Source organism: Podarcis erhardii (genome assembly GCF_964252035.2).
Source record: "Podarcis erhardii genome assembly, chromosome: 6".
In the NCBI taxonomy this organism is placed as follows: Eukaryota; Metazoa; Chordata; class Lepidosauria; order Squamata; family Lacertidae; genus Podarcis; species Podarcis erhardii.
In genome coordinates, this window is record NC_138510.1 from 55280941 (window position 1) to 55290606 (window position 9666).

At 43.9% G+C, this 9666-nt stretch overlaps 1 protein-coding gene across 1 annotated transcript in view; it reads right to left on the bottom strand.

Annotated features, from left to right (window-relative positions):
* Nucleotides 1-9281, bottom strand: part of TRABD2B (TraB domain containing 2B) — a 244683-nt gene extending 235402 nt beyond the window's left edge. Inside the window, exons 1-2 of the mRNA XM_081868259.1 lie at nucleotides 8546-9281; nucleotides 5581-6141 (exon numbers count right to left, since the gene is read on the bottom strand). Of these exons, the coding sequence (XP_081724385.1) occupies nucleotides 5581-6141; nucleotides 8546-8668 (684 nt within the window). The 5' untranslated portion in view covers nucleotides 8669-9281. The remainder of the gene's footprint in view (nucleotides 1-5580; nucleotides 6142-8545) is intronic.
* Between the last annotated feature and the right edge of the window lie 385 nt (nucleotides 9282-9666).

A 9666-nucleotide genomic window follows, 5' to 3' on the forward strand; every position in this document is an offset into this window, starting at 1 on the left:
GACAGATAGGTAGCCGTGTTGGTCTGCCATGGTCAAAACAAAATAAAAAAATTCCTTCCAGTAGCACCTTAAAGACCAACTGAGTTAGTTCTTGGTATGAGCTTTCGTGTGCATGCACACTTCTTCAGATACCACTGATTAATTCCACTGAGTTCATCGAATCTTCCGAGTCTGATAATTCAAAATAGTAATAATAATGATAATGATATATTCATACTCTTGATGCCAAGCTGGCCCCATGCTACACCAAGCTGCAGGCAGTGGAACGAATTGGGCCTAGATTGAGCCTGATGTCATCAAGCCATAGCAGAGGGGCCAGCTCAGGATCCAGCCTCTCCCTCTCCCTTGACCCTGGAATGCCCAGACAGAAATCCTGCCAGTGGTATTCTCTTTGCCTGCACTTTCAGCAGGTGGGCAGAGGCCAGAGGAGCTGTTTTGAGATGAGCAGAAAGAGATCTCCACCCCATTCAACCATCCCAACATGGCAGATCAGGAGTTTGATTGCAGCCTTAGAGACAAACCACTTCATTTTGGCATAAGCAGTTCGCATAGGAAACAGTCCGCAATGGGCTTGTGGTGTTCTGGGAAAAGACATATCTTCAGTTTGAATAAGTGTATTTAATAGCTTTGAGAAGTAAGTTATAAAAGGTACTGATTTAATACCTTATTGTACCATATCCCAAGCAGATCTTGTAACGCTCCCCCCTCCAAGTCAAATGTGCAATTTGTGGCCCAGTGAGGCAAATGCAGGCCACCAGCTGTGTAAGGCAGTCTGTCGAGCTCAGCAAATTCTCTTTTTGCCACACGCTTGGGATTGCACAAATGCACTTCAGGCATTCAGCAGGCTCATGACTGTTGAATAGATTTTTGACTTGATGAGTCACAAACTGCAAATACCCCCCCTACAGCATCCTATTATTATTATTATTATTATTATTATTATTATTATTATTACTACTACTACTACTACTACTACTACTACTACTTATTACTTATACCCCACCCATCTGGCCAGGCCTCCCCAGCAACTCTGGGCAGCTTCCAGCAGGATATTAAAAACACAATAAAAGATCCAACGTTAAAAACTTCCCTAAACTGGGCTGCCTTCAGATGTCTTCTAAAAGTCTGGTAGTTGTTTTTCTCTTTGACATCTGGTGGGACGGTGTTCCACAGGGTGGGCACCACTGCCAAGAAAGCCCTCTGCCTGGTTCCCTGTAACCTTACTTCTCGCAGTAAGCACTATTCTAAGACACTATAGAAATTGGAATGAACCAGGAGTTGGGCAAGAGCACACAGGCATGGAAACTGGGTTGGGAGAGACAAATTTGCATAATTAAATATGATACAATAGAAGTCTGCTTCAGGGATACAAATGCCACTAAAATCTCCATCGTATTTTAAGTAGTGGTGGATGCCCCAAAGATGAGATCTTCTTCCCTGTCCTTAAAGCATCTTCACTTTGTTTCAGAAACCAATAGAAGCCAACTTCAACTAAGCAGACACAATGCATTCATCCTATTTAAATTTCCAGTAGCATGAAACTTGAGAAAAGGGTAAAAAAGAAAGAAAGAAGCTAACCACTTCGAGAAGGGGAGGGACTGGCTGGAGGAGAAGCAAACCACTTATTTTCCCTCAGTAAGTGTTTGAAAATTGGATAGATTGAAAACAAATGCTTAAGGATGTTTCAGTACAGCATGCTTTCTAGGACTCTGTTTCCAAATTTTTCAGATTATATATTACAATTAAAGTAATGCTGAAAGCAGGTTAAAACAAACTCAACTGATGCCCATAACAGATTCAGGGCTATAAACGATCACAGATGTTCACATCGGCCTAGACATACCACTGGAATACAAACTCTGGTCATTTTCTAATTTCCATCATTAATACCACTAATTATATGTTTCTCAGGAGAAGATCCAAGATTTAGAATTAAGAGAGGAAATCTAGTTCATCGTAATCCACTCCTTTCAATTAAGGCCATAATACACCACACAGTGGGATTGGTAGACAGAATGATAACATTACAAATTGCTCCCTTTGAGCAATCTGCCAGGTGCCAAGTGCAGCCAGTTCTTAGACAGCACCAAAAAGAACAGAAAAAGATCAGCAATCCTAGTTGTGCTTTCTTTCCTCCCATGTTACTTTGGAATACGTTGCTTTCCCAATCAGGGGGGATTTTAAAAGGGACTTTTCAAATTTGAGGTCACACAATATGCTGTTGACCGCTTCCACTTATTCCACAAGGACCTGCACCAACAAAATGAAAGCATGTTATACAGGCCAGTGGCTGCCCTGGGGGCGTAGTGATGTCTAATGTAACACTTCTGCAGCAAATACTTCACATTTGAGAAAGAGATTTTAAAACTCTTCCTGAATGGCAGAGATTATTCAGCTTTCCTTACTAAGCAGCATGTTCTGAACAAGCAACTTTTGTTCAGAAGCCAAAGCCCTTCTTGAATATATGATTATCTCTCCTCCTCCTCCTCCATCATCATCATCATCTTCATTATGCTAAAAAGATGACTAAAACAGTATCAGAGTGATTGCTGGTAGAGTTAAAACCAGGGACCAAAAAATAAATCAATATTATTAGGACCCACTCCAAGAGATTCTTCTTTTAATGAAAATAATAACTCTATACTCCCATCTACAAAAATGTGTAATATAATTCACATTTGTAAACTTTCCAACTATCCATTTTTATCAGAGTACTATTTAACCTAATAGAGCCTCAGTGTCATCAGAGGTACCTTATGTTTCTGGTTCATTATTCTGAACTTGGTTTCAAGTAGGGTGTACTTGATGTAGAAAACTTGACAGCTCTTTGGAGAAAGCTGGGTCAAAAGTATCTTCTTCAATTTTCAAATGAATAAAATTGAAAAGATTTACATCCAGTTCACTTTAAAAATGAATAGGATCAAAAATGTTGATGAGTTTGTTCATTGTGACTGAGTAATTGGGTTTGTCTGTTTTTAAAGTGGGTTTAGATTTGACCTGAATTGAAACTAATGCCTTGTTAAAGGATTCTCAACTTGACAGTATTTTGCAACTGCTTAATATCCCTAAAACATAACTTGTATCATGATTAGTCTGCTAATTAATAGAAAATATTAAATAAGAAATTAAATTGAATGGGAATCTCATTTTAAACATCCACACTAACTTGTGTGCTGGCAACCCTGGGATAAGACAATAGTTCACGCATCTAGTCAATCCCATTATTACACCAGTCTTAAGAATATATTTGACAACAGAGTAAATTATTGGATTGGATGGCTAAAATGTTTAATTAGTTGACAGCCATAGAAATAAGAGAAATTCCCCAAAGGGAGGAGAAACATCACTTCTGCTCTTTTTGTTCTGCCTTGAAATTAGTATCTCATTTGAAAAGGAACTTCTGGAGAGTTATGTAATGAATGTCATACAGTTGTAAAAATTGCCAAGAAAAGTCCCTGATGCTTTTCTCCCCAGAGTTGTGTACATTTCTGCTGGGGTCATAGAAGGACTGACGTTATTTGTCCAGCAAGCCCAACATCACCAACAGGATACACTGCACTAGTAAATCATGTCTCAGCTAGCATGTTTTTCCCATTTTATTCCAACCCAGCCTTCTATTTTTGGCACACCTATCAACTAATTATATATTTTCACAGGTGATATTTTGGAGATTGTTAATGGAAAACAGCCACTCTGTCCAAAATGGTGCAGAGAATTTTTTCTTCAGAAAAACATCTGAAACCCATTATCAAGAAAGGTACATAGATTATGAAAGCAAAGAGTGTCCAGTGCTGAGGGTATTGTTGTAAATAGAGGACATCTCTGATTTAAAATGTGATAAAAAAAACAGACACAAGCCAGGTAACCAAGACTTTTGGATTTAACATGAACAATTGCAGGAAAAAAATGCTAAATTTAGAATAGATGCTGGTGAATTCCTTAAACCTAAATAATATATAGCGTGGACTTATATTGAGATCTGTCAACAAAGACAAGATCTACCCTCAGAAATGGAGAGACAAAAGTTTTTCAGAAGAGAGTTTTTAAATAAACACATTGTCTTTCACAACAAATTTAAAGTTAACTCGCCTCATAACAACATAAGCCACTTCTTTACTCTCTATATACAAACAGCTATAAAAACAGTAAACACATCCAGGAACTTTCCTTCCTTCTTTCCCTTAGCTCTTTAAAACAGGAAGTGACGAGATTCCTAGAAAATGCTGCAGGATCAACAAACTGCTATGCTTTATGTGTAACAGGTTGGGAAGCAATTCACTTCCTGATCTAAGTAAGTCAGGTGAAATATATAAAGGAAAGAGTACACAAAATGGTGCGCATATTGGAGAAGGTATCTTATTTATTTATTTATTTATTTATTTATTTATTTATTTATTTATTTATTTATTTTTAAATCACAGTGCTTCCTTCAAGGTGGAATTGAAGCCAGCAGACATGCACTCCTCCCTAGGCAAACCTCAGGTAGACTCCCATTCAGATACTGACCACAGCTCAACCTGGTCAGCACTGTGGAAGCATCATGTGCTCTCATACTATATCTATTATCCACAGTATGCACTCAACATGTAGAGAGACATGGTTTCATGTATATTTTTCTATGGGTATCACGTAATTATAAAAGCAAGACACAACCATCCTTGTTACAAAAAGTCTAACACCATCAGACATTTCCTTGCGTTGAATATACCTAATGGCTTATCTTCTGCCTTTAGGACACGATCATGTTTTAAAGCCTGGCATCATGTTCAATGTGTGTGTGACAGAGAGAAACTGAGGCACCACTGCGTTGGCAATGTCTCCTCCATCATTGCTCTGCATTATGTTTCTCAAGCATACTCAACAGCTGGGCCTGCGTATGCACACATATTATGTTCCCCCTGAAAGAACAGCACCCTAAGCTTTCAAACGAATTTTGCCACTCAATCAGAAAAACACACACACACCACATTTCCTTGCCCACGAACTCATACGCAATGTGTAGCTGAGAACAAGACACAACCAGTAGGAAAGAATGAACATCCCATGTTCTCATAGAATGATCTTGTTAATGAGCAGAAACTAAATATGAGACATACTAGTCTCTACAGTGGTGCCCCGCAAGACGAACGCCTCGCAAGACGGAAAACCCGCTAGACGAAAGGGTTTTCCGTTTTGGAGGCGCTTCGCAAAACGAATTTCCCTATGGGCTTGCTTCGCAAGACGAAAATGTCTTGCGAGTTCCTGCGGGGTTTTTTCCCTCCCCCCCCTTTTCCTAAGCCCTAAGCTGCTTATCAGCTGATCCGCTGATAAGCCGCTTATCAGCGGATCCGCTAAAAGCCACTAAACCACTAATAGCACTAATCCGCTAAGCTGTCAATGGGCTTGCTTCGCAAGACGAAAAAACCGCTATACGAAGAGCCTCACGGAACGGATTAATTTCGTCTTGCGAGGCACCACTGTATTTCATATCAGTCTCAAGTATCTGCCTGGCCCAAACTAACACAGGTCATTTTTCTTAGGAAGAAGGTTATCTTAAGACTTGAGTTCTTGAAAGTGTGTGTACGGCCTGCATCTCCTTACCTGGGAGAAGTTCAGCCCATTCAGTGGATGGCATTGCTCTTCCACCCTCTCCACAGCTCCTGTCCTTTTCTTCATCCTCTCTGCCTCCTGAGCCAGGTAGAGGTCCAATACGGGCACTCCCCGGGAACGGATATCTGTCTCCGTGAGGGAGTTGACCATCAGCATCACCCAGACGGGCCTTTTGCGCTCCCAGTTCCCAGCAATAGCATTGAAGAGGTAATCGGCATAAAGACCTTTCCCCCGTTGGTCGGGCGTCATCCAATGAGGGAGCATCAATTTGACATACTCAAGGTGGCGCTTGAGGCGGTGGTAAAGATCCCGGGGGAGCACGTCTTGCAAGTTCTCCCCGTGGGGTAGCAGCTGACAGCTGGCCAGGCCCGAAATGGTGTAGGGGTCAGTGAGGTCCAGCTCAAAGTACACACTGGAACTGGCTTGGAAAGCAGACTTGGAGTTCTCAGGGACAAAGTCCCACACGCGTGTGTAAGGCACATGGATTGTTCCAAATAGATAGGCTGGAGGGTCCCTCCGGATAGTCCAGAGGAAAGAGTTCAAGTCTCTTTGCTAGGGAAAAGCGAATGAAAAAAAAAAGGCAAGAGTCAGTTTGGTGTAAAGCAGGGGTCAGCAAACCTTTTCAGCAAGGGGCCAGTCCACTATCCCTCAGACCTTGTGGGGGGCCAGACTATATATATTTTTGGAGGGGGGATGAATGAATTCCAATGCCCCACAAATAACCCAGAGATGCATTTTAAATAAAAGGACACATTTTATTCATGTAAAAACACGCTGATTCCCAGAACATGCGCAGGCCGGATTGAGAAGATTAGGCCAGATCCGGCCCCTGGGCCTTAGTTTGCCTACCCATGGTGTAAAGCGCTGAGAAAAGTATATTCAGGACCAGTTAAGGGGCGGTGGGGGGAGGGATGGTGCAAACAGGAACTGTCCATCAGCGTTGTGGTTGAAATCATTTCCTATGGCATAACTTTGCAAAATGTTTTGAGGGCTGCCATTGTACACAATATCCTAGCCCTGACCATGCTGGCATGAAAGCAAGTTATCTATTGGAATCAGTATAAGACTGGTAGGACTGAAGCAGCAATGTACAACGTGTAGGCCTGTGGATATGGTATGTGTATGGAAAGTCAAGCATGACTGCAAATCAGAGTTCATCGACGCTGCGGTTATTCTACTGAAACCAGTAAAACTATCCCAGCATGACCTTCTCTGGGTTAAGTGGATCCTGGATTGCATCCATAATCTCACATAGTCTGCAATTAAACATGTGAGCAAACAAGTAGAAAAACCATGCATTCAGGAAAGAAAGATAAAATATAGGATGAAGGCTCAAAGTTGTCTGATTATTTATGCCTTATCAACCAGTTAATGTTCCTTTGTGATTAAAAAAGTGGTAAAACTGAGTAGATCATTATACCAATAAAACTGGAGTCTTTTATTTACAATTAAGTGGTATTAAAATTCAATTAAGTGATATAAATAAAACTAAGCATCTTTTTTATAAAAAAAACCAAAAACCTTATGATTTAACTTTATGAAGTGGGGATTATTGTATAAAATCACAGAATTATCTTATGAATGCAGGCATTACATCGTGTGTTGTGTGTGTTGTGTGTGTGGTGTGTGTGTGTGTGTGTGTGTGTGTGTGTGTGTGTGTGTGTGTGAAAGAGAGAGAGATTTTGAAAAGATATATACCCATACACACCCATAAACACTCATGCCTCAAACTGGATCAAAGAATCTTTACACATTTAACTATCTAGGCAGAAATCCAACCCAGGGTTAGAGCTTCTGGTCATTTATTCCTTCATTTGATATTTACAGAAACCCACTGTGCTATACAATGTAAAGTTTCAGCTTGGAGCAAATTTGTTTGTAGACAAATATGGATCCCTCTGCAGGGGAATTCTCCTATACAATCCCCCATTGACTGCCCTTTTGAATTGTTCCTATGAACCATAACTTACAAGCAGCATTTTTTTTTAAAAAAAAAAAACAAAACAAAAACCTCATTACATTGTCTATGAAAGTTGAATACAACCCATAGCCCTAGCCTATTCAGTGCAGAAAATTGAAGATTTCAACATACAGTAACTAACAGGATCTTGCAGGAAATCAATATCCCTCCGGAGATCTAAAGCTTCTGTGAGACTGTCTAAATATGAAATTGTGACAATGGGGAAGTTGACAAGCTTGCCACACACGGGAGGAGATAAAGGGTTACCTGGCAAATCTCAACTAATTTGCCAATGTTTCTTGAACTCTGGGAATAGGGCTCCAGTCCTTTATCTGGCATTAACTATTTTGCAAGTTATGTGAGAAATCTAGATTGTTTTGCGGGCACCTCCATAGAGGAGGAGCAGAAGGGCGAGAAAGATTTCTTGCTAAGTGGTACCCAAGGACGGGAAGGCAAAGTGTCCTGACCGGTAGTAGTCCAACTACTCCTGTTTCACGCCAGCAGTGTGTTAGGGGCTGTGCAACCCGCAGAAGGAAAGAAGGGCATCGCTTCCTTTCCCCAAACCTGCTCGCTCGATCCCACCCCACTTCCTCAGGTGTCGAGGGGCACAACCTCTGCTTCCCTGGGGGGCGGACGATCGGCGCTCCCTAGTAGGAGCCATATCCATCTATCTCGCTCTCTCCCCCCTTGCAGAGGGGTTCCTCGCTAGGACACCCAGGAGCAGCCAGGAAAGGCAGGAACTGACCCGCGTAATTGGCCCGCGCCTTAGTGTAGTGCGGGTGTTGCGGGGGGGGGGTGTTATCTTCAGAAACTTTAGAAAGGGGCACCGGCACTATGGGTCGTCGCTGGGGACCATCGCAGTAGAAGAAGAAGAGTCTCAAAGTTGACGGTGGCATGTGGCGCTGCCTCTGCGCCAGATACCCCCTTAAGCACTGGCAATCACTGACCCCCCACCCCGACTCCCGGGCCTCCTCCTCCCCTTCCCCTCCAGCTCACCGATCGGGGCAGCTCGCAGCGCCCTGGGTCCATCTGCTGGCGCCTCCTGGGCTCCGGGCGCGCCGACGCCGGCAGCACCCCCCCGACGACAGCCAAGCACATCAGCGCCAGGTGGGGCTGCATCCTGCTCCTCCCGGGGGACCCGCCTTGCCGGCTGCCTTCAGAGGGAACTCTCCGCCCGGTCTCGCCTCGGGTGCTTCGGTCCCGGCCACGGTCCCGTCCGCATCTGACAAGTGCAAAAATAAAATAATAATAATAAGGAAGGGAAGAGGGAGCAGCTGAAGAAAGCTTGCAAAAAAGAGAATGGGGACTTAGATGGCCCCACAAGGGCGATCCTGGGGGTCCCGGCGTTGATCCTGAGCCTCTATCATGCTTGGGGGGCAATGGGACTCTTCGGCGCGGTAAACTTTCTGCGCTGCCCAGGAGTTGCTTGGGTCTCTACCCGCCCCCCCTCTGCGCCTTCAGAAGGAAGGAGGTGGGAGAGTCAAGGTTTGTCTGCGGGGGGGGGGGGCGGAGGTGGTGCCGATCCCGGGTTTGAGATGGCGAGAGACGGAGGGAATCCTATTTGAACAGGCACAGGAAGGCGGGCACTGCTGTGGATGTCATCATGTCAGTTTTCAAACACGGCGAGGAAAAGCCAGGAGGCCAAAAAGAAGGGAGAAAAAGGGGAAAAAAGAAACAACTTCGCAGCAACTTCCAAACTTTCCCAAACTTTTCTTTCCCATCCCGCCTGCGACTTCGCGGCGGCCAAGCCTGGAGAGGGCGGCTCCTGCCGCAAGAGGGCGCCTGGTGCACAAACAAAGCGCCGCGGAGCTCAAGGTAGAGCCAGACGGGACTCCCGGGAGGGAGGGGAGAGAGATCCCGAAAGGAAAGATGCGAAAGATCGGGGCGAGGCATTCTCCGACGGGAACCTAGACTGGGGCAAAGGAGGGCTCTGCTATGAGGCGCGTCAGGGACGAAGACACGCTCCTTACTCAGAAAGCTGGGTGCATGTGAAAGGGGCTGTGTTAAAGGGGGGGATACACTTTGCACATTCCCTCGTCTATTTTTTGTTTCATGTGTCTGGAGGTTTGGCATTTTAGATTGCTAGACCCAAGAGAGGCTGAGAAGTGGCCCGTACA